Below are 26,915 nucleotides of genomic sequence, written 5' to 3' on the forward strand. Positions count from 1 at the left end.
GCCATTGTGTATGCTCTGGAAAAGCTATGCCCATAAATTTGGGGATGGCATTTCCACCTGCAAACAGACCATGCTGCGCTGAAGTGACTTCATACCGTCAAGGACAATAACAAAAATACTTCTTTGGTGGATTTTAGCTCTCCAAGATTTTGATTTTGAAATACAACACATTTCAGGAGCTTCTAACAAAGTGGTTGATGCACTCTCCCGTGAAAGTTTCCCAGAATCAACTGGTTAAAATCATCCTTGAAATGTGGAAAATATTGTTAGTTTTTTATATAATCAGTAGTATATCTAGAGGTGCATGTGTCTTATTAACTCTGTTTTCTCCTAGAGCTCAAGGAAGAAATCACAGCAAGTGTGGTACAGGCTGTCCAGCACCGTCTGTGATATGTGGGGAGTGTCATAACTATACAGCTAAGGGTAGCCTATAATTCCTCCTTACCTGTAAGGGGTTAAGAAGCTCAAATAACCTGGTTGGTACCTGACCAAAAGGACCAATGGGGAAAGAACATACTTTCAAATCTTGAGGGGAGGCTTTGTTGTGTGTGTTCTCTTGGGAAGCAGAGAAGCATCAGGTCAGAAAACTCCTTCTCCTATAAACCATCTGTCATAAATATAAAGGGAAGGGTAAACACCTTTAAAATCCCTCCTGGCCAGAGGAAAAACCCTTTCACCTGTAAAGGGTTAAGAAGCTAAGGTAACCTCGCTGGCACCTGACCAAAATGACGAATGAGGAGACAAGATACTTTCAAAAGCTGGGGGAAGTGAGAAACAAAGCCTCTCTCTCCGTTTGTGTGATGCTTTTGCCGGGGACAGAACAGGAATGGAGTCTTAGAACTTAGTAAGTAATCTAGTTACATATGCATTAGATTATGATTTCTTTAAATGGCTGAGAAAATAAGCTGTGCTGAATGGAATGGATATTCCTGTTTTTGTGTCTTTTTGTAACTTAAGGTTTTGCCTAGAGGGATTCTCTATGTTTTAAATCTAATTACCCTGTAAGGTATTTACCATCCTGATTTTACAGAGGTGATTCTTTTATTTTTTCTTCTATTAAAATTCTTCTTTTAAGAAACTGAATGCTTTTTCATTGTTCTTAAGATCCAAGGGTTTGGGTCTGTGGTCACCTATGCAAATTGGTGAGGATTTTTATCAAGCCTTCCCTAGGAAAGGGGGTGTAAAGGTAAGGGAGGATTTTGGGGGGAAAGATGTTTCCAAATGGGCTCTTTCCTAATAATAATAATACCGGTTAGACGTTTGGCGGTGGCTGCGAAAGTCCAAGGGCAAAGGGTAAAATAGTTTGTACCTTGGAGAAGTTTTAACCTAAGCTGGTAAAAGTAAGCTTAGGGGGGTTTTCATGCAGGTCCCCACATCTGTAGCCGAGCGTTCAGAGTGGGGAAGGAACCTTGACACCATCCTAAAAGTCTCTCATATTACAAAACTTGTTAGTAAAAGCCAGGCAAGGCATGTTAGATTATCTTTTGTTCTGCTTGTGAATTTTTCCTTTGCTGGAGGGAGGTTTATTCCTGTTTTTGGTAACATTGAAACTAAGCCTAGAGGAAGTTCTGCTCTGTTTTTGAATCTTTTGTTACCCTGTGAAGTTATTTTCCATCCTGATTTTACAGAGGTGATTTTTACCTTTTTTTAAAATAAAATCCTTCTTTTAAAAACCTGACTGATTTCTCTATTGTCCTAAGACCCAGGGGTTTGGGTCTGTGATCATCTGTAACCAATTGGTTAGAATATTATTCTCAAGCCTCCCAGGAAAGGGGGTGTAAGGGCTTCGGGGGATATTTTGGGGGAATAGGAACTCCAAGTGTTCCTTTCCCTGATTCTTTGTTAAATTACTTGGTGTGGCAGCGTACCCTCCAAGGGCAAAGAATTTGTGCTTTAGGGAAGTTTTAACCTAAGCTGGTAGAAATAAGCTTAGGGGGTCTTTCATGCGGGTCCCCACGTCTGTACCCTATTGTTCAGAGTGAGGAGGGAACTCTGACAGACTAACTCACAGATCACCATGGAAGCAAACTTTTAGCAAGCTGCCTGGTCTAGAATATCTTCCAGCCTGCAGTTCTGGCCATATTTGTCACAAGCCATGCAAAGTTGTAAGCTGAGAAACTTTCCACCTCACCTCTTCCAGTGATTTATTAATGTCATCTCAACTTGGAGCTCCGTTGGAGCAAGGATGACATTCCCACGTATTGGAGTCCCCAGTCTCCAGCCATGGAAGGAATATGAGCAGCCAAGACCTATATTAAAGGCACAGACTTTTAATCATTCTGTTAAAATTAAATCCCTGGTTAGCTGTGGTCTGCTAGCCCTGCTGCCACGTGAAATATGGATTCCAGGCTACCCAGCACTGGCAGATTGCTGCAAAGTGGTGAATGGCTCTTGTAAAACAGACTCAGAACTGCTTTACAATCTGTCCTGACCCAGACGTCTAGCCTGTTTAGGTTCTAGTGAACAGTGATTCTCTCAAACGCAAGTAAAAGGGGTGTGGCAGCCTTTCAAGGAGTAGACATTTTACTGAATAAAAACGTGACTCAGAAAGCAGGTCTGACGTCTAGACAAGGGGCGATTTACCATCAGTTTAAAAAAATCAAATCAAATCAAATGTTGTTTCAGGCCATGTAGGTCTGTGCACAGCTTCTCTCGGTCTGCCTCTCATGGGAGTCCTGGCAATGTGTGGCTCTTCGAGGTCACAAGTAGGAGCAGGCAAGGCTGCGAGTGGGGGACAATGCGTCTCGGTGCTCTCTGCCGCATCATTCTTCCAAGGCAAACCTCAGGCTGTTTGCCTTGGCACATTGACTCTTCAGCTGGTGCTTGCCCCGGAAAATGTGCTAGTTGTTTCTACGGGGTGAGGAGTTCTACCCAGGCCCAAGCTAAAGCCTCCAAGTTCTGAGGAAGGCTTCAGTAGAGCAGGTTAAAAAAAATTCTTTTCTGCCACAGAAAATTTTGATTTTTTTTTTGGCAGAAACTCAAATACAAAAAAAGTTCATCCTACCCCTAAAAATGTCTGAAAACTAAAATAATCTTGGCAGTGGACGGAGTGTACCATGGGAGTTTCTGGTGAGGGTGCAACATGGGAGATGTAGTCCACCAGGGAGCCTGGCCCCATAGAGGAGAATGGGCAAATGAGGGAACCAAACTACAAATCCCATGAGGCATTGCAGCAGCTTTCCCAAACTGAAATATTTTTGTTTTCAGGCATTCAATTTTTCAAAGAAAAAATTAAATTTCCTATGAAAATCAGAGACTTTTCATGAAAACTTGCATTTTGTCAAACATTAATTTTCCATAAAAAACAGTTTTGATGGAATATTATTGTCCAGTTCTCCCGCCTGGCCATAGGAGCTGGATCCCAAGATAATGGTACTGTGCTCTCCCGGAGCCTGGGTGGGGATCTGAAAATTGCAATCACCAGAAGTCTGGACATAACAGCGTATTTGGAGTAAAGGATTCTCATCACGCTAGTATTGATGGCAAAATAGAAAATATTCCTTCTACTTTACTACAGTAGAAATATGTGTTACAGATCCTGAAAACAAGGCTCAGGGCAAGCCGCAGGGACTGATTCTCCACTCACTTGCCCCAATGTAAATCAGGAGTAACTGCAATGAAATTAGCCTAATTGTACTGATGTAAATCTGGAGGATGCGATCGAAGAATTGGACCTGTAATCTCTTCTAGTTTGGTGGCTACCAATAAGGCTTCATAAACCAAAAGACTAAAATGAGAGCCACCAAAATGTGGCTGGCCACCGCTCTAGAGAGCGTTTGAGTAAGATTGTGCTGAAAAGTTTTTGAGACGTGGTTAAGAGATTTAGATTACAGCAACATCAGATTCCCTTCCAGCAGCTAGACCTCTACCTTCAAGAAAACCAAGTTCTAACACCTACCCATTACATATGCAGACGTAGCAGTAAAAAAACAACCCACCAAAAGTCCCTGACAACAGTCAGGTTCTCAGATAATCCTGATTATCAAGGATCCTGTGATGAGTTGTATCCAGATTGTACTCCCTAACTATTCAACAGGGGAAAAATCAAGTCAATTAGACATACTTTGGGTCTGACTTTGTTAGTTCTAATTCCAGCTAGACTACATTTGGAAAAAACTAATGGTAGGAATTTTTTAAAGTACACTGGAAGCAGGAAGCCTGCCAAAGAGGCAGTGGAACCACTAGACAATGAAGGTATTAAAGGAGCTCTCAAGGAAGACAAGGCCGTTGCAGAAAAGCTAAATGCATTTTTTGCCTTGATCGTCACGGCAGAGGATGTGGGGGAGATCCCTACTCAGAGCTATCCTTTTTGGGTGACAAATCGGAAGTCTTGTCCCACACCAAGGTGTCAACAGAAGAGGTTTTAAAACAAACTGATAAAGTAAACAGTAATAAGTCGCCAGGAACACCAACTCTTCTACTAAGAGTAGTCCTGTCTTTCTCAGTGAGATTACAGTGTACACTAAAAAGAACAGGAGGACTTGTGGCATCTTAGAGACTAACCAATTTATTTGAGCATAAGCTTTCGTGAGCTACAGCTCACTTCATCGGACGCATCGGATGCATCCGATTTTGCGAATACAGACTAACACGGCTGTTACTCTGAAACCAGTGTACACTAAGTATTTGCAGGATTAATCACTATAACTTCATCACAATGAGCCCCTCTGTTAAATACCCTTTTCAACATTTCATTGTTACAGACACTGTCTCGGAAAGTCAAGTCTGTCTCCTCAGCAAGTTGAACAGCAAATCAAAATTAAAGAGAGCAAGTGAAATAATTTTAAAAAATGGGAAAATATGTTTAGTATCATAAGAGGAATAAGGAAAAATGCAGAGAACAATCTTTTAACAAATCCTTACTTGTTTTTGGATTGAGACTGCTTTGCTTAGGGCACTGTTCAAACACAGTAATGTTCCAGCTTTTTTTAGCAGTGAGTTTCTATAAAACCTTTAGCTATGTGCCCTCTCTTCGCTAGTTAATCTGCTTGCTTCCTTTCAGTTCAGTTATTTGTACATTTGTGGATCTTTTTCAATTAAGAGTAAGTAAAGTCAAATTTGATTTGGGCAAAATTATGTTAAAAACCCCATATATCAGCAAAGGAACCAACCACAAGGAGGACTTTTCTTTGAAAACAGACAAAAAATGTAATGTATTTCCAGGAATTTCACAAGAGCATCATCTGGAAAGTAGCACCACCAACTCTTCTGTACGTTTTTTCTTAAACCTCTGAAGCAAATCAAAACTTCAAAACCAGTTCTTAAAACATTTGAATAAAACCCCCATAACCTACTCACGTCCATTCCAGATAAAGGTCTGCCATGCAAAATCTTGCCTTCTGCATTTGCTGCCGTAACAAGACAGACCAGTTTAACTCAGAGGTCCAAGCTCAACTGTCTACACAATATAAATCAAGGCACCAAAGAAAGGTTGGGGAAATAAGAGCACAAAGTTAAAGCCTCCATTTGTTGCCCTCACGTTTGTTCCTGCCATTGTAGGGAATACTTTGATTTCAGTCTTTACAACAGGGGTCACATGTGAGGAGTACGCTAGCCAGGGAGCTGCCTTGATCTGTTAAATGAACCAATTCCACAGCTTATGTGTACTCCAGACTCCTGGCTTTAACAGACCCTGGTGCACTGAGACATCGGGGCCATGCAGGAATGTGAGTGGAGGATGATGGGAAAGCTTTGGCCATGGTCTTTCCTACCAGGACTTGTCTTGTTGATGGTGGTGAGAGAAAATGAGCAAGGCACATCTTGAGTTCTGCCTGGAGGTTCACAGGGAAGCCCAGTACATCGACACACATTGAGGTAGCTCATAAGAAAAGAATAAAGGATGTCTGGAGAACTGTGAGCCCCCTATCACATCCAGGCAACAGTTCTGAACAAATTCTGGAGTTTTGTTCCTTATTTGCATTGATGTGACTGCACTCTGTCAGGTCTCATCAGACACAGCAGGGTTTCATTTTCCAGGTGATTAACATAACTCTGGTTTGACCCTCATGCCATACCACATCCCAAGGTGCTGCAGGCAGCCTGGCCAACCTCACACATGCAAAAATCAGCAGTCATGCCCCCAAAATCATAAGATTAGTTTAAAAATGATGAGATTTAAAAAAAAATACATGGAAGGTACTTTTTATTTGCATTCTGTCTTTTGACTCTTTGGGGGTCATGTTTTCAAACTTTTCTCTACAACCATTTCAATCATTTAAAAAATGAAAGCTCAAGATTCTGCTATTTGCACAAGACTCTAGAGGCTGGTGCTTTTGGAAAAATGCTGACTATCACAAGACTCATGATACAATAACCAGAGTTGGTAACATAGTGTATGTAAGGGATGCATTGATGGAGCTCTCCTGTGGCTTAAAGTTTGGTCCTTGTTTGATCGAAACCAATGGACGTTCTGCCCTTGACTTCAGTGGAGCAGGATCAGCCCAAGAATCATTAAACTTTTGACATTCTCTTGAAACCCTTTGCTTGAAAAGAAGCTTGGATTCCTGTTTCTGTGTCGGGAATCTGATGCAGGCAAGCATGCATGTTTCTAATAAATACAAAGTGCCTGCATATGTATAACAATAACTGTCATTTGGGCTCAATGAGTCATGAGTTTTGCCCAAGTAGGATGCTAATGCCTACCGCTAAACAGAGCTACAGCTTATATGCTAGCCTCTGTCAGGCAGCAAGCCGTTCAGGAGAGTTAGTAATAAACATCGACTACTGGAAGGAGAGAGTGCTAGGAAACTGCAAGAGGCATTTGCTGCTGTTCAACCAGTTTAACAGATTCCAAGGCCAGAAAGGAGCACTATGATCATCTCTTTGACCTCCTGTATAGCACAGGCCAGAGAACTTCCCCCAAACAATTCCTGTTTGAACTAGAGAAAACCCCAGCCGTTCTGAAATATTGTAAGTGATGGAGAATTACTGAAATATTGTAAGTGATGGAGAATCAACAATGAACTTCGGTAAATTGGTTAATTACTCTCACTGTTAAAACTTTACACCTTATTTCCAGTCTGAAATTGTCTAGCTTCAGCTTCTAGCCACTGGATCAAGTTATACCTTTTCTGCTAGACTGAAGTGCCTATTATCAAATATTTGTTCCCCATGTAGGTACTTATACATTGTAATCAAGTCACCCTTAACCCTTGGAACTCCTTGAGTCTATCACTGTAATGCAGGTTTTCTAATCTTTTAAGCATTCTTGTGGCTCTTCTCTCAACCCTCTCCAATTTATCGACATCCTTCTTGCATTGTAGGCACCAGAACTGGACACAGTATTCCCACAGCGGTCACACCAGTGCCAAATTCAGAGGTCAAATAATCTCTCTACTCTTACTCGAGATTCCCCTATACATGCATCCAAGGATCCTTTTGGGCACAGTGTTGCAGTGGAAGCTCATGTTCAGCTGATTAGCCACCACAACCCCCAAATCTCTTCCAGAGTGTCTGCTTCCCAGGATAGAGTCCCCCGTTGTGTACGTATGGCCAACATTCTTTGTTCCTAGATGTATAAATGTGTATTTAACTTCATTAAAATATATATTGTTTGCTTGCACCCAGTTTACCAAATGATCCATATCGCTCTGTATCAGAAACTTGTCCTCTTCAGTATTTACCACTCCCTCAGTTTTTGTGCCATCTGTGGACTGTACCAGTGGTGATTTTATGTTTTCTTCCAGGTCGTTAATAAAATGTTAAATAGCAGAGGTCCCAAAACGATCCCTGCTGGACCCTACTAAGAACACACCCAACAGATGATGATTCCCCATTTGCAATCACATTTTGAGACCGATCCGTTACATAGTGATAGCACTAGTCTGTCCCTCTCACTGGGTTTTACGTGCGTTGAACAAGCCTCTAACGACATCCGGGATGCAGGGAAATATCATTATACCTGTTTTCTGAATAGGATAATGGTGCACAGAGGGGAAGTGAGGGAGATGGAAACAGGACTTAAAGGAGCACAGAGGGCAGTGTTTCCCATTTTACAACAGCCCAGATTCCTTTAAACTGCCCAGATTACATCCCAGCCTCCCTCGTATGCATGGGCAGGCAACAGTAAGAATGCACTTTGGCTTCCACTGAAGGAGTTGGTATCCTAACCAATCACTTTGCCTTTGTGCAGAAGGATTTTTTTAAACTCAGGGGCCCAGATTCTCGGCTCTGCTAAGGCCACTTTGTTCTGTTTGCATGTTACGTGCACGTGGGCCTTGAACAGGCCAGACAGCCACTGGTATGGAGCTGGCAAATATGGCGTAAGTGTAACCCCCAAGGAGATGACCTAGATTCCTGGGGCTCTGTCTGCAGGCAGGGAGAGGCGCACTGCCCCTGGTATGGAGGGAGAGCCAAGCCAGACTCAGAATCTGCCCGGCAACCAATAGGGAGTGTAATGCCCCTCCCAGGGAGCTCAGGAAAGGGGAAAAGCCTTTTTTGAGTCAGTCTGGAGCCAGCCAGGGCAAGGGCAGGCCTGGCTATGTGGGGAGCTGGTGAGTCCCAGGCCTGCATGCAGGGTTCCCCCAAGAACTGGCCTCTAGGGACCTGAAAACAAGATCCCTCAGCTGGGCTTTTCCCTCTCGACTGATTTGACTCCCAGTTTGTAGGGTTTTGCTGGGAAACTTCCCCAGCCAAGCTGAGTTAGCCCCCAGCTCCCTACATGAGACCAGTCACCACATGGTCAGCTCTGCTCTGGCTGTTAGTCCAGGGCTGGCCTGCTGGGAGTGTGTCTGGATTCTGGGCTAGGAGACTACAGTTTGGAGTTTAGTATAGTTGTTTAATCTGCACCTTGAGCCCTGCACCCCTTTGTGGTGAGGGGAAATCCTGGGACCGAAGCAGTCTGATTCCTGCCCAAAGAGGCTCCCTGCCGCAGAGATCAGTCCCTCTGCAGTGACCGAGGAGTCCAGAGTCATCTCTGAACCTGAGGATCATTCATGGACTTTGTGAGTGCACCATCTTTTAGTTAGTCAGTTAGGGAATTTGTTTTGGGGAACCCCTACTCCCTGAACTGTGTCCTCGAGACAGGGAGTATGGATCTGGGGATTTTATAACCTGCTGCAAATTAAACCTGTGGAGGGATTTACCACCTCCTCCCACTTGTGAGTCCTTTGGGCTATACTGAACCCAATCAGCCACACTGCTAAACCACCACAGAGAAGATACTGTGGTCATAGGTCATCAAGGGCCCCAACAAAGTACGTGTACCAATAGGACACTAATCTTACATTTGCTACATCAGGTCCCGTGAGTGGGGAAAGTCATGGGTATTATACAAGAAGTGGAAGATTGTACAAATGACCAGGGAAGAGTATAAAAATATTGCTCGGGCTTGCAGGAGTGAAATCAGGAAGGCCAAATCACACTTGGAGTTGCAGCTAGCAAGAGATGTTAAGAGTAACAAGAAGGGTTTCTACAGGTATGTCAGCAACAAGAAGAAGGTCAGGGAAAGTGTGGGACCCTTACTGGATGGGGGAGGCAACCTAGTGACAGAGGATGTGGAAAAAGCGAATGTGCTCAATGCTTTTTTTGCCTCTGTCTTCACGAACAAGGTCAGCTCCCAGACTGCTGCACTGGGCAGCACAGCATGGGGAGGAGGTGACCAGCCCTCTGTGGAGAAAGAAGTGGTTCGGGACTATTTAGAAAAGCTGGACGAGCACAAGTGCATGGGGCCGGATGCGCTGCATCTGAGAGTGCTAAACGAATTGGCGGATGTGATTGCAGAGCCATTGGCCATTATCTTTGAAAACTTGTGGCGAACGGGGGAGGTCCTGGACGACTGGAAAAAGACTAATGTAGTGCCCATCTTTAAAAAAGGGAAGAAGGAGGATCCTGGGAACTACAGGCCAGTCAGCCTCACCTCAGTCCCGGGAAAAATCATGGAGCAGGTCCTCAAGGAATCAATTGTGAAGCACTTAGAGGAGAGGAAAGTGATCAGGAACAGTCAGCATGGATTCACGAAGGGCAAGTCATGCCTGACTAATCTAATTGCCTTCTATGACGAGATAACTGGCTCTGTGGATGAGGGGAAAGCAGTGGACTTGTTGTTCCTTGACTTTAGCAAAGCTTTTGACACGGTCTCCCACAGTATTCTTGCCAGTAAGTTAAAGAAGTATGGGCTGGATGAATGGACAATAAGGTGGATAGAACGCTGGCTACATTGTCGGGCTCAACGGGTAGTGATCAATGGCTCCATGTCTAGTTGGCAGCCGGTATCAAGTGGAGTGCCCCAAGGGTCGGTCCTGGGGCCGGTTTTGTTCAATATCTTCATAAATGATCTGGAGGATGGTGTGGATTGCACTCTCAGCAAATTTGCGGATGATACTAAACTGGGAGGAGTGGTAGATACGCTGGAGGGCAGGGATAGGATACAGAAGGACCTAGACAAATTGGAGGATTGGGCCAAAAGAAATCTGATGAGGTTCAATAAGGATAAGTGCAGGGTCCTGCACTTAGGACGGAAGAACACAATGCACAGCTACAGACTAGGGACTGAATGGCTAGGCAGCAGTTCTGCGGAAAAGGACCTAGGGGTGACAGTGGACGAGAAGCTGGATATGAGTCAGCAGTGTGCCCTTGTTGCCAAGAAGGCCAATGGCATTTTGGAATGTATAAGTAGGGGCATAGCGAGCAGATCGAGGGACGTGATCGTCCCCCTCTATTCGACATTGGTGAGGCCTCATCTGCAGTACTGTGTCCAGTTTTGGGCCCCACACTGCAAGAAGGATGTGGATAAATTGGAAAGAGTCCAGCGAAGGGCAACAAAAATGATTAGGAGTCTGGAACACATGAGTTATGAGGAGAGGCTGAGGGAGCTGGGATTGTTTAGCCTGCAGAAGAGAAGAATGAGGGGGGATTTGATAGCTGCTTTCAACTACTGAGAGGTGGTTCCAGAGAGGATGGTTCTAGACTATTCTCAGTGGTAGAAGAGGACAGGACAAGGAGTAATGGTCTCAAGTTGCAGTGGGGGAGGTTTAGGTTGGATATTAGGAAAAACTTTTTCACTAGAAGGGTGGTGAAACACTGGAATGCGTTACCTAGGGAGGTGGTAGAATCTCCTTCCTTAGAAGTTTTTAAGGTCAAGCTTGACGAAGCCCTGGCTGGGATGATTTAATTGGGGATTGGTCCTGCTTTTGAGCAGGGGGTTGGACTAGATGACCTCCTGAAGTCCCTTCCAACCCTGATATTCTATGATTCTATGATTCTATGACACTAAACTGGGAGGAGAGATAGATATGCTGGAGGGTAGGGATAGGCTACAGAGGGACCTAGACAAATGAGAGGATTGAGCCAAAAGAAATCTGATGAGGTTCAACAAGGACAAGTGCAGAGTCCTGCACTTAGGAGGGAAGAATCCCATGCACCGCTACACACTTGGGACTGAATGGCTAGGCAAGCAGTTCGGCAGAAAAGGACCTAGGCGTTACAGTGGATGAGAAGCTGGATATGAGTCAACAGTGTGCCCTTGTTGCCAAGAAGGCCAATGGCATTTTGGGATGTATATGTAGGGGCATTGCCAGCAGATCGAGGGACGTGATCGTCCCCCTCTATTCGGCATTGGTGAGGACTCATCTGGAGTACTGTGTCCAGTTTTGGGCCCCACACTACAAGAAGGATGTGGAAAAATTGGAAAATGTCCAGCGGAGGGCAACAAAAATGATTAGGTGGCTGGAGCACATGGCTTATGAGGAGAGGCTGAGGGAACTGGGATTGTTTAGTCTGTGGAAGAGAAGAATGAGGGGGGATTTGATAGCTGCTTTCAACTACCTGAAAGGGGGTTCCAAAGAGGATGGATCTACACTGTTCTCAGTAGTACCGGATAATAGAACAAGAAGTAACGGTCTCAAGTTGCAGTGTGGGAGGTTTAGGTTGGATATTAGGAAAAACTTTTTCACTAGGAGGGTGGTGAAACACTGGAATGGGTTACCTAGGGAGGTGGTGGAATCTCCTTCCTTAGAAGTTTTTAAGGTCAGGCTTGACAAAGCCCTGGCTGGGATGATTTAGTTGGGGATCAGTCCTGCTTTGAGCAGGGGGTTGGACTAGATGACCTCCTGAGGTCCCTTCCAACCCAGATATTCTATGATTCTATGATTCTATGCCCAAGTCTCTGCTAGCACTACAGCCCCTCCTGCAGTGCCTTGTGCTGGGGCCAAGCAGCCCTAAATCAAAGAGCCGAAACCTTCTCCCTTTGGCTGCCCCTCCACAGTATATCGGAGAGGTGCTGGGCCATGGGGCAGAGTTGGGGTCAGGAAGCCTAGCAGCAGCGGGTGACCCTCGCTACCCTTTCCCTTTGCAGTCCAGTCACTCCCATTCCCTCCCTTCGGAGGTGACTCAGAAGATGTCAATAGAAATTGTGTAGGACAGCAGTTTGTGAACTCGCCAGCTTCCTGGGGTTACCTCCAGGTGGGCTCCAACCTGCGCTGCCCCTGAGTCAGGCACCCCCAATCCCTTGCATGGCTGTGTGCTGTCTCTGAGTGTCATCTGAACATGCCAGCTCTGCCAGTGCCCCCAGCCACTGGTTCTCTCCATTTGCTTCCTTGGCACGGTGGCACCCTTCTTTAAAGAACCCTTCCTCCCTCTTCAATCAGAACGAATCCAGGGCTCTGAGAAACGCCTTTTCTCCCCAAATGGCCCCTTTCCTTCATAAGGTGTCACTGATTGCAGACCCTGTTTAATAACTAATGGACATGGTAATTAGTAGTTTTCTAATTAAGGCTGTAGCTGATCCTTCATTCTGATAGGTGAAATTAAGCAGCCATTAGCTCACAGGAAAGAGCATTTCCAGTGTAGGACCCAGCTGGGCTGCAGACACTCTAATGACCCTTTCTTCCCCCCTCATTAAACCCATTCTTGCTGTTGAAAATCATTAAATAGTTCATTAACATAATAATCCTTTTAAGATCCTGCATTGCAAATGGATTTGTCAAGTGCTGTTCCTAAAGGAGTTTGTCATATTAAATTGTCTTCTACTGTAATGAATTTTATGATAGATTGTGCTGCTTTGGGAATGATTTATGGCCACCTCTTGCTTTATTAACCAGTCTTGTAAAGTAATTTGTGAATCAGAGGCTCATTTATTTTGCTGAGTCTCTCCTTGTGTGAGAGGAACTTTGCAAAGCAGAGTTGTGAGGGGGCACAGAGCACGATATTGCATTGCCAGGAGAAATATTAGTCATCTCTGTTCCTGTATTTCTGCAGCCATGCCCCCTATTCCCTAATCACCCTGACTACTCTAGTGTAGCTACTCTAGGTTCAGTTGTTTTTAGCTATTCCCTGTTGACTACAGGGCTAGGCATTGAGGACTAGCATGGGTCACAGGGGGATAATAAAAGAGATGTGTCTTGCCTTAAATCCTATGACACAGAAGAGTTTTGTGTATCTGTACTGATACCGATTTCCTGAGTGGACACACCCAAAGTGACGTGGCTCTAAGGGAGAGCAGATCAGCAACCGAGACTGCAGTCACAGTACCTTGTGATGTGTCATCCCCATCACAGCACACAAGCTAAGATGTCCTGGGCTGCATCAGGGATTTTACAGGAGACCTCCAATGGGAAGTCATTGTGCTTCAGGAAGTAGAGCTGGGGAGCCAGTGGGCAGAGCTCTTTCCTCTGCGTGAACATGTACAGTGGGATTTCCGAAAGAGCCTGTGGGAGATAGGAACCTAAAAAGCTAATGAGTGTTGGGCACCTTCCGGAGCCTTCGGCAGTCCCACCTGCAGTTAACATTCCAGCATGTTGCGAAGGGCCCTGTGCTGCATTGGAGGTACTGTACTGTTCTTCCAATAAGGTGCAATCCTGGGGTCATTAAAAATCCCAGGGCACTTTTCAGAGGAATTGGGGTAGAATCCCATGTATCATGCTCAAATTCCAATTCAGAAAAGTCGGAGATGGAGAAGAGCTATTCAGTTATCTAGTCCCTCTCCCTGCCAATCCAGGATAAAAGTAACTACATCCTGTTTCCCTAAACTCCAGGCGATAAGATATGTTGCTTCGCTTTGTGTCCTATATTGTCACTGTATACTGTTGCCCTTGCTGTGTTCCACCCCAGAGGTAGCAGCATTTCCGTGATGGATGAAGTGAACCCTGTGAACAGTGTGTTAACTTCACAAAATGCTTTGCGATCTTTCAGGATGGAAGGTGTGAAATATAATGTAAAAAGGGAAAATATTGTTTATAAAATTCATACGAGCAAAACGGTTAGAGTGCTCTGATGGTGCAGGACCAGCATTGGTCAAAAATTTTCTATTGATAAAATCGTTTCCTGACAAAAAAAGTGGTTTTTCCACAAAATTTTTTTTTTCAGGCAGGTATTTGCTTTCCATAGGAAATTCTGAATTTTCATCAAAAAACCAAAGGCCTCAAAACTGAAATATTTTTGGATGAAAAACAAAATATTTTGTTCTGGAGATGCTGCTGTAGTGTCTCATGGGGGTTGAAAGTCAGTGTGCTCTTGTCCCCACACTCCTGAATGGGCCGGGCCCCACAGCAGGTCTACATCTCCCATAATGCACCATAGCTACATCAAAATATTTAATTTTTCAGCCAACATATTTGGTATTAAAATTTTTGCCAAAAACCAAAATTTTCTGCATTTTCTCCATTTTCCAACCAGCCCTGGGCAAGCAACTTGCATAAAAGGAGAGAATAAACAGAATGGGGCTGCACACTTTATTGTGTTATAGGGAGTACTAACGTGAGTAAAGTTACTCATGTGCGAAAGTGTTCACAGGATCAGACCTTAGTCTGGCAAGGAGAGGAATGAGAGAATGCAGGCTACAAGGACAAATGAGAGTAAATGGTACAGAACAGGCCACTCACGTGCCCTATTTTATCCTACCCCATAAAAAGAACTTGAAGACCCTCAAATGTCTGTTAGAATCATAGAATCATAGAATATCAGGGTTGGAAGGGACCTCAGGAGGTCATCTAGTCCAACCCCCTGCTCAAAGCAGGACCGATCCCCAATTAAATCATCCCAGCCAGGGCTTTGTCAAGCCTGACCTTAAAAACTTCTAAGGAAGGAGATTCCACCACCTCCCTAGGTAATGCATTCCAGTGGTTCACCACCCTCCTAGTGAAAAAGTTTTTCCTAATATCCAACCTAAACCTCCCCCACTGCAACTGGAGACCATTACTCCTCGTTCTGTCATCTGGTACCACTGAGAACAGTCTAGATCCATCCTCTTTGGAACCCCCTTTCAGGTAGTTGAAAGCAGCTATCAAATCCCCCCTCATTCTTCTGTTCTGCAGACTAAACAATCCCAGTTCCCTTAGCCTCTCCTCATAAGCCATGTGTTCCAGCCCCCTAATTATTTTTGTTGCCCTCCACTGGACATTTTCCAATTTTTCCACATCCTTCTTGCAGTGTGGGGCCCAAAACTGGGCACAGTACTGCAGATGAGGCCTCACCAATGTCGAATAGAGGGGAACGATCACGTCCCTCGATCTGCTGGCAATACTCCTACTTATACAACCCAAAATGCCATTGGCCTTCTTGGCAACAAGGGCACACTGTTGACTCATATCCAGCTTCTTGTCCACTGTAACGCCTAGGTCCTTTTCTGCGGAACTGCTGCCTAGCCATTCGGTCCCCCGGTCTGTAGCAGTGCATGGGATTCTTCCCTCCTAAGTGCAGGACTCTGCACTTGTCCTTGTTGAACCTCATCAGATTTCTTTTGGCTCAATCCTCTCATTTGTCTAGGTCCCTCTGTATCCTATCCCTACCCTCCCTTGCTCTAAGGGCTAGTCTGCATGCACCCTTGCACCAAAATAACTAAACTAAATAACTTTTCATTCATTTATTTTGTAGTTTTGGTGCAGGTTTGAGTGAAGACCAGCCCTCAGACTACGATGAGTTACAAAGCAGACTAGAAAGAGTTACAAAGGGATCTCACTAAACTGGGTGAGTGGGCAACAAAATGGCAGATGAAATGTTGATAAATGCAAAGTAATGTACACTGGAAAAGACAATCCCAACTATACATACAAAATGATGGTCTCTAACTTAGCTTTTGCCATGCAAGAAATAGATCTTGGAGTCATTATCGATAGTTCTCTGAAAACACCTACTCAATGTGCAGCGGCAGTCAAAAAAGCTAACACAATGTTAGGAACCATTAGGAAAGGGATAGATAATAAGACAGAAAATATCATAATGCCACTGTAAAAATCCATGATATGCCCAAACCTTGAATACTGAGTGCAGTTCTTGTCACCCCATCTCAGAAAAGATATATTAGAATTGGAAAAGATACAGAGAAGGGCAACAAAACTGATTAATGGTATGGGACAGCTTCTGTATGAGGAGAGATTAATAAGACTGGGACTTTTCAGCTTGGAAAAGAGATTACTAAAGGGGAGAATATGATAGAAGTCTATAAAATCGTGAACGATGTGGAGAAAGTGACTAAGGAAGTGTTATTTATTCCTTCACATAACACAAGAACCAGGGGTCATGAGATTAAATTAATAGGCAGTGGGTTTAAAACAAACAAAAGGAAGTATTTCTTCACACAATGCACAGTCAACCTGTGGAACTTGTTGCCGGGGGATGCTGTAAAGGCCAAAACTAACTGAATTGAAAAAAGAACTAGATAAGTTCATGGCGGATAGGTCCATCAATGGCTATTAGCCAAGATGGTCAGGGATGCAACCCCATCCTCTGGGTGTCCCAAGCCTCTGTCTTCCAGAAACTGGGAGTGGATGACAAGGGATGGATCACTGGATGATTACCTGTTCTGTTCACTCCCTCTGAAGCACCTGGCATTGGCCACTGTCAAGAGATAGGATACTGGGCTAGATGGACTATTGGTCTGATCCAGTATGGCGGTTCTTATGTTCTTATATTATCAGTAGGACTCAGAACTAGGTTTGATTCTTCTGAATAAGAATAGCATCTGCAGTTAGAAATGGCAACAGTTATCAATCCTGATCCTTTAGGGTATATATTGATCAAAAGCTGGGACAGGAAGAGATTTCCCCCCATGCTGTAGTGTTGCACATTTGTTTCTTGTCTGGTACAGAGTGAAGGTGTTGGGGGTGACAATTCCTTATGAAGAATCTGGAAGAGGCCCCTGTAGAAGATGGGATACTGGATTAGATGGTCTCTTTTGGTAGAGTCCTACTTTAGCTATGTAATCCCATACAGTGGTACCGCTAACCATTTGCCAGACCCAGTGAGATGATGCTTTCTAGTCCATTTCTGATCTCAGACAGTTTTAGAGGTATGCTTCTGATGAAACCGACAGAGACAAATGACCTTAAATACTTGTCAAGTATCAGAGGGGTAGCCTGGATATGTAAGTCTGGATATGTAAAAGTGGCAAAGAGTCCTGTGGCACCTTATAGACTAACAGACGTATTAGAGCATAAGCTTTCGTGGGTGAATATCCACTTCATCGGATTCATGTACATCCGACATATCAAGCTTATGCTCCAATATGTCTGTTAGTCTATAAGGTGCCACAGGACTCTTTGCCGCTCTTAAATACTTGGACTGTCAGAAAGCGGGACATTCTGAAGGAGAAGCTGGGACTCTGGAACAAGACACTTGATTTGGATCACTGGAAGCAGAGCTTGCAAACTGTCTTTGGGAAGAAGTTGCACATGTTCTCTGGTTTGCCAAAATGCTATTTACATCTTTATATTCTGCATCATTTTGCCTGAAAACCGTGAAACAATGATTCCCTAGTCTGAGTGCCTTAATTTGCAGTTCCACAGGCTTTTCTAAATGGAGCTGGCATTTACCACAACCTGGCCCTCGCTCACCCTACAGAGAGAGGTTCAAAGGCCACTAAGTAAAATGGAATAGACACTCACAGAGATGGCTGTGTGGTCCAGTGCACCCAGCAAGGGACTGGGAGCCAACAACCCTCAGCTCTGTCCCTGATGCTACCACAAACTTAACAGTTCAAACCACTGAAAAAAACGTATCAGTGTATTTACTTTGATGTTTGCAAAAAGCTATAATGACAGAGAGCCTCTACAATACATTTTCCAAAGCCTCCAGGTGACTTGGAGTCTAAGTTCCATTTTCAAAAGTCACTTACGCAGGGAGGAGCTGAAGTCTCATTGTAAGTCAGTGGGATTCAGGCTCCTAAGTCACTTTTGAAAATGAGTCCTTGGCTTCTAAATCACCAAGGTGCTTCTGAACACTTTGTCCTAAATCAATCACTAATAAGACGTGCCTTTCTTCCCAGTGTGCCGCAAGGCAGGGGAATGTAGGTAAAGTCCCCGGATGAAGGCAAAATAAAAACTCGCCTCACTCCAGCATTTTGCCTCTTCACTGTCAGGTACAGCACCCCAGGAGATGCTGAGTCAGATGCTAATGCTGCAGCTAGTGTGTCAGCAAACCCAGCCACCACCCTGGGATCAGTAACCCTTCCTGGATAGCCCTGGGAGTCCACATCGGAGTTCTTGAGGGACTTTGGCCCAGGACTCCATGCTACCTTCCTCCTTTCCAAACGTGGCCCTGCACGCTCTGCCTTCCCCCGCCTCCCCTGTCGGTGATTAGCAGCAGGGCTAACAAGCTATCTGAAGGACGCATTGGAAAATATCTGAATGCGTGAGCCTTTCTCGGGGAAGAGAGCACTCCTGCCCTTCTGTGGGAATGAGCAACTCAGGGCTGCCTTTGGTGGCTCACTTTTAAAAAATGAACCCACTGCAAATGCAGCCACAATAGCTGCTGTCCATCTTTTCAGAGTCACAGAACAGCGGAAGCAAGTGACCATGGATGTCTGAACTCCAGGGATGAGTTCAGCCTGCCCCGGGCCCAGCCTTGGCTGTTGGCCCTCAGCTGCCGGTGCTCGTCTCCATGCACCAGCTCGCTCCAACTCAGGTGTGGCTTGTGCGACCGTGTCTGTGCCGAAGGTGCTGCGTTCAGGAAAAGTGAACCCATGAAAGAAGCCTTCCCGGGCAAGCGTGGGGGGAACATGGCCTTTGGAATGGCCCGGAGGCTTCTCCAATTCTGCACATTGACACAGGAAAGCTTTCCCAGACAGGCAGACTCAAAATACACTGGAGTTCATGTAGTGATGGCAGGAGGTGCCAGGCTGACAACCCAGCTACAACATGGGCAGCAGTACCAGCTCCCCATACAGTGGCCTGCCACTCTGCCCCAACCCTCACTGGGAGCCCTCCACTCTGGCTGCCGGGGGGTTCAGTTTTCAAGCCCATTTGATCCTTGGATGAACTTGCCAATAAGAGCCCACGACCATGATGAGCTTTGTCATGTGGGTCCTGTCCACTGAGAACCACCAAGTGGCTGCACAAGGCCACCAGACCAGAGCAGCCACCAGACGATAAGGTCTTGCAGACAACACAGGCCCAGGTCTAGACTGGCACTGGAGAGCTGGACGTGAAAAGCTTTATACCCTACTGCTGGGACACTCTGACCCAAGGGAGTGCAGCTGAGTAATCACGTCTCCTGGCCTGATTCCTGCAACTGGGTAACACACGGAGCTCTCTTTGTGCCCTCAGACACTGAATTCCCCTGTGGAATTAGCTTGTTCTCCTAAGGTGAACTTTGGAAAAGGCTGCAGGGCAGAATTTTTGCTGACCTCATACATAATCCAGAAAAGGCAGTTTTAAAAGCAGGTCTGGTCTTCAGAGTCTGTGCTACATTAACAAGTCAAGTTCTGTACCATAAAAAAGAAATGAACATTAAACGTACCCTCGTAAAGTGTCTTGGCCTCTTCTCCTCACTCTGTTCGCTGGCTGTCTTTCCTCATAGCCTGCAAATCTGTCTGTCTGAAAGTCCCCTTCATATTGGCCCTGGGCTTGTTCCATGTACAAAAGTGCTGTACATCCTAGCATGAACTTGGCCAGCCATAATAACCCCATGATGGCAAGGATTCCTTGATTCCCTCTGCTGCCCTGAAAGCCTCTTCCAGCTGGAGGGGCCCTGCTGCCCTGGTGGAGGATGGATTGTGGCAGCAAACCCTGAATGCCAGGCTGCCGTCCTGACGGTCCCCTTCTGAGGCTAGAAGCAGAGACAGGACAGAGGAGACACAAGTGTTCTTAAGGGCTTTTACATTTTTAAAATGATCATTCACCCCAGGCCCCCCTTCCCCAGCATTAATAGAGTGAGGTCACAAAATCGCACTGACTTTGGCTCCTTGTGCACAATCCAAGGAGTTGTGAGCTTGTTAGCTCACACACTCATACCACACAAAGACATTGCCAAAGAATTTCTTTCCCAAGAGTTAGGAACGGACAGAGGCTGCTCCCTCTGGATCTCTATGGAGTGGAGATACTCTCTTCCTTCCCCTCTGTCCTTCCAGAGCATTTAGAAACATAAAGGGCACCCAATTAGTGCATCAAGTGTAGTTGCAGACATGCCCTGGGGTTTGATGGCTGCCGGCCTGCGATACCCTGAATGCAGCTCCAGGATTCAGGAGAGCAATGCAAGAAGCAGGGCTATGGGGCCAGAGAAGATGCACTCAGGACAGTGGTTTCCCAGGAGAAGCTCTGGCCTCATGTTTGTGGGCCCCCTTGCTCAGTTCCCCAGCTGTGCCCTCCCAGCCCATGTGCCACTCAAACCAGGAGGAGTGGGGGCTGGGATGTGGGAGGGGCATGGGAAGTACACTGCCCTGAAAACAGTGTTCCCAGCTCCTGGGATTCCCTTTGAAATCCCCTCCATTTCCCAGTGGGTCAAGGGGAGTCAAGGAGCCCAGATGGTGGAGGGGGCTCAGCCCAGTGATGGAGTGGGGAGAAGGGGAATGAGGGGGGATTTGATAGCTGCTTTCAACTACCTGAAAGGGGGTTCCAAAGAGGATGGATCTAGACTGTTCTCAGTGGTAGCAGATGACAGGACGAGGAGTAATGGTCTCAAGTTGCAGTGGGGGAGATTTAGGTTGGATATTAGGAAAGGCTTTTTCACTAGGAGGGTGGTGAAACACTGGAATGCGTTACCTAGGGAGGTGGTGGAATCTCCTTCCTTTGAGGTTTTTAAGGTCAAGCTTGACAAAGCCCTGGCTGGGATGATTTAATTGGGGATCGGTCCTGCTTTGAGCAGGGGGTTGGACTAGATGACCTCCTGAGGTCCCTTTCAACCCTGATATTCTATGATTCTATGATTCTAAGGGATGAGTATAGAGGATTGCATGGGGCTGAATGACAGGTACTACGCAGGGGCGAGGGAGAGGAGGATAAATGTGATGTGTTAGGGCTGGGCTGGTATTTGTGGGGAGCTCAGTGAGATTGTACCATGTGTTCGGGCCATACTGGGGGCTGGCGTGAGTGCAAGGTCCAGGCTGAAGTAGTGCAGGGGATGGGATGACAGGGGAGAGCCTTTGAGCTGGGCCAGGCCTGGAGAAGTTTGCGTGACTTAGTGTGAAAGGCTGGGGGGGTGATTGTTATGCTGGTGCTGGGGACAGCAGTAGCAGGCCCTGGGTGTCCCTTAGCACTAGCAAGGGGGCAGCTCAGGGGTAGGCACAGGGATCTGCAAACAGGAGGCCAGTGTCAGAGCGTCTGCCCTCAATCCTGGACCGGCTGCCTGGCATGATTTTGTCAACCTATGCTGTGGCCTGTGGGAGCCAAAACACGGGCACATCCCCAGACAAAGCCCATGGCCCCGGGTCCCACGGATGCTGCTCCAGTCACTTTGCCATGTGTCTGTGTCAGTGAACAAAGCAAAATTAAACCCAGACACCTTCCAACGGGAGGAGACGGGACGCTTCCTGGGGAGCCCGCAGAGCGACGAGAGGAGGCTCAGCACCACTCACTGGGCTGCTCATGTGTGGGGAGGAACTCGTGTCACTGGGGCTGTGGTCGGTGGAGCCCATTGGGGGTCACTGGGGGCCATGGTCAGGGGAGGGATCCATCTTGTGTCACTGAGGCCGTGGTCGGCGGAGCCCATTGGAGGGTCACTGGGGGCTGTGGTCGGGGGAGCCAATGGGAGGAGGGACTCAGCTCCTGTCACTGGGGGCCGTGATCAGGGGAGCCCATGGGGGGTCACTGGGGGTCGTGGAGGGAGGGATCCAGCTTGTGTCACTGGAGGCTGTGGTCACTGGGGGCCGTGGTCGGGGGAGCCCATTGGGGGAGGGATCTGGCTTATGTCACTGGGGGCCGTGGTTGGGGGGAACCCCTTGGGGGTCACTGGGTGCTGTGGGGGAGGAATCTGGCTTGTGTCACTGGGGGCTGTGGTCACTGGGGGCCGTGGTCGGGGGAGCCCATTAAGGGAGGGATCTGGCTTGAGTCACTGGGGACCATGGTCGGGGGAGCCTATGGGAGGAGGGACTTAGCTTGTGTCACTGGGGGCCGTGGTTGGAGGGAGGGAGAGAGGGAGGGATTCTGTTCATGTCACTGGGGTCAGGGAGAGCCCATGGGGGGAGGGATCTGGATCGTGTCACTGGGGGCCCTGGACTGGGGGAGCAAATGGGGGGAGAGATTTGGCTCGGGTCACTGGGGGCTGTGGTTGGAGGGAGGGAGAGAGGAAGGGATTCCGTTCATGTCACTGGGGTCAGGGGGAGCCCATGGGGGGAGGGATCTGGATCGTGTCACTGGGGGCTGTGGCCGGGGGAAGAAGGGAGGGATCTGGATTGTGTCACTGGGGGCCGTGGTTGGAGGGAGGAAGGGAGTGTCACTGGGGGCTGTGGTCTGGGGGAGCCCCTGGGGGAGAGATTCGGCTCGGGTCACTGGGGGCTGTGGTCGGAGGGAGGGAGGGATCTGGATCGTGTAACTGGGGGCCGTGGTCTGGGGGAGCCCATGGGAGAAGGGATTTGACTCGTGTCACTGGGGGCCGTGGTCGAGGGAAGGGAGGGAGGGATCTGGATCATGTCACTGGGGACTGTGGTCGGGGGGAACTCATGGGGGGAGGGTTTCAGCTCATGTCGTCATGGCCCGTGGGGCGCACAGAGATCTCCGGAGTGGCTTTATTTTGGTGCCAAACATACTGCAAATACACCAGTGCCTTTTGCATCAAGCCTACAGGGCTGTGCCCTGGGACTGGCACCATGGACTCATAGGGTCTCAGGCAAATGGGATGGGATAAGCAGGCCCCGGCAGTGGGAGTGTGGCCATCAGCCGTGAGCAGAGCTGCAGCAGGAGCTGAAGAAGGGGAGAAAGGCGCAGACTCTGAGCTAAGGGAGGGCTGTGAGTAATGGGCAGTGTGGGTGCCAGGTCCTGGGCCTGGCCTCGGGGATGAGGGTGGAAATCTGGGTGTATGATAGGGAGTATGGCTGGGCTTGGGTTCAGGGTGCATGAGCTAAGGGTGCATGTGATGGAAGGCAGGGCGGGGGGGTGGCTGACTGGCAGAGTCCATGGGCTGGTCTGATATGGGCAGGTAAAGTGTGGTAAATTTGAGATGTTTTATCACTGTCCTTACCCATCCCCCCTCCCTCAGCTCCCACTCAAGGCTCATTCCTTCCCCAACCCTGCTCCCCATTCCCCAACTCCCCTGGCCCTATACTGGCATGTACAGACATTCAGCTGTTCTGTTACCCACCCCCTCACTCCAGCATGCTGGAGCTGGGAGCCAGTCCCCAGGAGAGCCAGGGCTTGCAGCCCTCCTCAGAGAAGGAGGGCCAGAGAGCATCTTTCACCCTGAGACCCCAAGTCTTCTCCCAGAGGTTCCCCCTCTCCCCAAAATGAAAATGATTGCTGCTGCTGCTGAGAGAGGCACAGCCCTGAGTACTCCTGCTGGGAGGCATGGGGCCCTGAGCTGCCCCTAGAAGTCCCCCATGCTGTCCCACAGAAGCACTTTCCAATTCCAGCACAGCCCAAAAGCAGGCAAAAAGCAGCACAGACAAGGCAGAAAACGTGTTCAAACCATTCCAAAACTCACAGCTCCAGAGCAGTGTCCTTGGTCAGAATTTCTCAGCTCTTGAGGACATGCTTTTTCAAGCTCTAATATTTCAAATTCAGTGAATGAGAAAGACAGAGAGTGGGAAGGAGCAAACTGGGCTGGGAGCAGAGGCAAAGGAAGAGACAAAGAAACTGCCCTCCCTGCAGTGCCTTGCAAAATTCTACTACTTTGCTACACATGTCTGTTTGCTGAAGGCTAGGATCTGATTATCTCCAGCTAGACAAAAGAGAGGTAGTTTTTAGAGCTTTCAAAGTAACACACACATGGAAAAGTGGTCATAGAAAGCAAAGATTTTTTTTTACACTAGGAGGTTTCCAATCTCTCGTGCAGAGATTTCGGTTGAGGAGATAAGTGACCCCTTTAACCACAGTGAAATTAGAATAACACCAACGATCAATACACAGGCACATACCCTTGAAAGCGTTAACACTGCAGTTCTGCTAAAAGAATATGGAAAAGTAATTTACACCATCTGAAGAGAGTTAAAAAAAGCTCAAAAATTATCTGCAGCTCTGAGAAATTCCACCAAACGTTCTTTGTAAGAAATCAGCATTGACAAAGGAAAAAAAGAGAGACAGAGAATCAATCATTAAATCTGAGCTAACACAGACTGGCAGATTTGAGGGGAGCAGGAAAGACATTTCAATCTGTGGCATTAAGTGTCAGAACTAAACAGAGGGAAAAATGAAAAAAAAATAGAAAAAAGGCAGTCGAACAATTGCAAACTAGCTTTGAGATAAAGAGAAAGAAATCAGCCCCTTAGCCACTTAGAGAGTCTGGATTTAGTCTGAATCTGTTTAAATACCTTTAGGTCCTGGAACTGGTGATGTGCCCAGAGCTCCTTTGTTTAGTGGAGAACTGGGCAGAAAAGAAGGGAATAAAGCCCTCACCCCTGAAGGAAAGAAAAAAGGTACAGCCTAATCCAGATTGGAGAGGGGGAGGGCCTTGTTGCGGGAGAAGGGGTGCAGGAGGAGTGGGAGGAACAGGAGAACAACCCGACTGCATTCTTGAGCCAAAAGTTTTTCACTTCAAGGAGGGGTAGGGGGGAGAGGTTGGGTTTAGTAAGAGACATTTGAATGCAGACATGATTATCACCTAACCATTCCTTATGTGCTGAGGACCCATTCGGTTCACTTCACTGCTGAACACACTGAGTTCAGCTCCATGGACTGGCTGCTGGTCCCAGCTTCAGGCAGGAGCAGCAGGAGGCAGAAGAAAATTAATAACAATGACTTCACATCAAAAGACTCAGGGGAAAGAATCCACTCTCAATTTGGGGGTGACTTGTTGCTTCTTTTTTGAATACAAGAGCCCTATATTAAAGTGAGTGAACAGAGAAAGTAAAAGAGACTTTTCCTGCCAGATGTTTTACTGCAATTGATCAGGGATAATCAGGAAAGGGCAGGCGGGTTGGAGGGAAGTGATCCAGCTCAGAGATATCAGACCCAAAAGTCACAGTAGCCGCCCCCTCCACCTTCCCCCAAAACAATTTTTGAGATTTCAAAATGTTGTATTAACTTAATTATTTTAATTAATTAATTAAACATAGTATTTTGATGGTTTTAAAATTAGATCTTTCTTTTCATCACACACCAGTTCATGATCTGGTTTTGCTCACAAGGCACAATGGATGTGTTTCCTCTCCATCTTGTTTCAATAATTATTATTGATGCCTTCTCCTGAAAAGAAAAATAAAAAGCATATGCATACAGACATACCCACCCCTGACTCATTGCATGCATGCCTCTGCACACCCTGGGTATTTCCAGGAACTAGACGACACCAATACTATGTAGCCAGGAAATACCAGAAATCTCCCCAGAAAGCCCAATACAGGCCAGGTTCCAGGCCAAAGAGGTTCTGATAAACTCCAGAAAAACAGCTGAGTGTTGGATGTCTAACTGAACTGAACCAAAAGGAGCCCTAAAAACTTGCGTACAAAGCACACAGTGATGTGAGGGGCTTTCTATTGTCCTAAGAGCACATCTGCTCCTGCTCTGTTACCCTTTTACACCCTGTATACAGAGTTCAGATGCAAACTTTGGATCAATGCACAGAGGTGTCAAAATTCTCTGACAAACCTCAGGCAGACTGAGTGACTGCTGCCTCTTTCCCCTTCTTCTGCCTCTCTTTGAAATGTCCTTGCTGTCTCCTTTGTTCTTTTCTCTCCCAGTAATCAGCCCCCTGCCGGCTTTACAGAAGTCAAAATGATGCTTAGCCTAATTAACAGCAAACTTGGGTGGAGAGAGGGGGACAGACAGACCCAATTCCCAGGAACACTCAGCAATGGGGCAGTTCATGGAACGTTGCTCTGTCTGCAACAGTTTTTCACACTTTACAGGGTCTTAGACCTCTTATTGGGGGCTCAATCCTGCAAACTTTATTCCCACTGAAGTTAATGGGAGCTTTGCTTGAGGAAGAACAGCAGGATTGGGCCATAATGCTATGCAGTGTGATAGTGGAGGGACAAGGGATTGAATGTTTCTTTTTCTCAAGGGCTAAGAAAATTAGGACCAATTGCAGTCATAGGAGACTCTCTAGTCTATTCTGTTCTATTCTATTCTGGTTCTTACACTGTGTCCATCACCATGGTTTCGAGGAGGCAGATTTTTAAAGGTATAAAAGCATCTAAAGATGCAAATAGATGCCTAGAATAATTTTCAGAAGCTCCGAGGCACCCAATTCCCAGAGAAATCGATGTGAGTTAGACACCTAGGGCACTGCTGGAAAGCCCACTAAGTGCCTATCTGCATCTTCAGCCATCTAAATACCTTTGAAAACCGGGCCCTAAGGGCCTGGATTAAGCAAGGTCACTAGCATTTGTGATGTGTGGTTTTTCTTCCCTTCCCTTCCTCTTACCAGGGGGAGAATTTCCTGTGGACTTGTAATTAATTAATTGTCTTTTTAACATTGTTTAAAAATGCCTGCCTGGCTGTGCGTTTGGCGTAGAGACAGTAAGTGAAGGTCTGTGCCTTGCAATGGAAGATGGCGACTCCTGTGTGTTGCCCATGCTAAAACCCAACACTACGTGATGTCTCTGTTAATTCACATTTAACTGATCTCTAAAACCAAGCATGTTAAATTGACATTTTTCTGTCTGAGGAGTCTCTTCC

General features: G+C 46.7%; 1 protein-coding gene and 1 long non-coding RNA gene across 2 annotated transcripts in view; one reads left to right on the forward strand and one right to left on the reverse strand.

The window, feature by feature from the left end:
- Positions 1 to 24,696, reverse strand: part of FBN3 (fibrillin 3) — a 291,486-nt gene extending 266,790 nt beyond the window's left edge. Inside the window, exons 1-2 of the mRNA XM_048831133.2 lie at positions 24,608 to 24,696; positions 19,669 to 19,977 (exon numbers count right to left, since the gene is read on the reverse strand). Coding sequence (XP_048687090.1) covers positions 19,669 to 19,838 — 170 coding nt within the window. The 5' untranslated portion in view covers positions 19,839 to 19,977; positions 24,608 to 24,696. The remainder of the gene's footprint in view (positions 1 to 19,668; positions 19,978 to 24,607) is intronic.
- Positions 572 to 19,680, forward strand: LOC125627254 (uncharacterized). Its single transcript, XR_007353964.2, has 3 exons — positions 572 to 844; positions 15,808 to 15,900; positions 18,698 to 19,680. It is a non-coding gene; the product is annotated as an uncharacterized LOC125627254 (long non-coding RNA).
- Positions 24,697 to 26,915: the final 2,219 nt, after the last annotated feature.

This window comes from Caretta caretta, chromosome 25, assembly GCF_965140235.1.
Source record: "Caretta caretta isolate rCarCar2 chromosome 25, rCarCar1.hap1, whole genome shotgun sequence".
Lineage (NCBI taxonomy): Eukaryota > Metazoa > Chordata > Testudines > Cheloniidae > Caretta > Caretta caretta.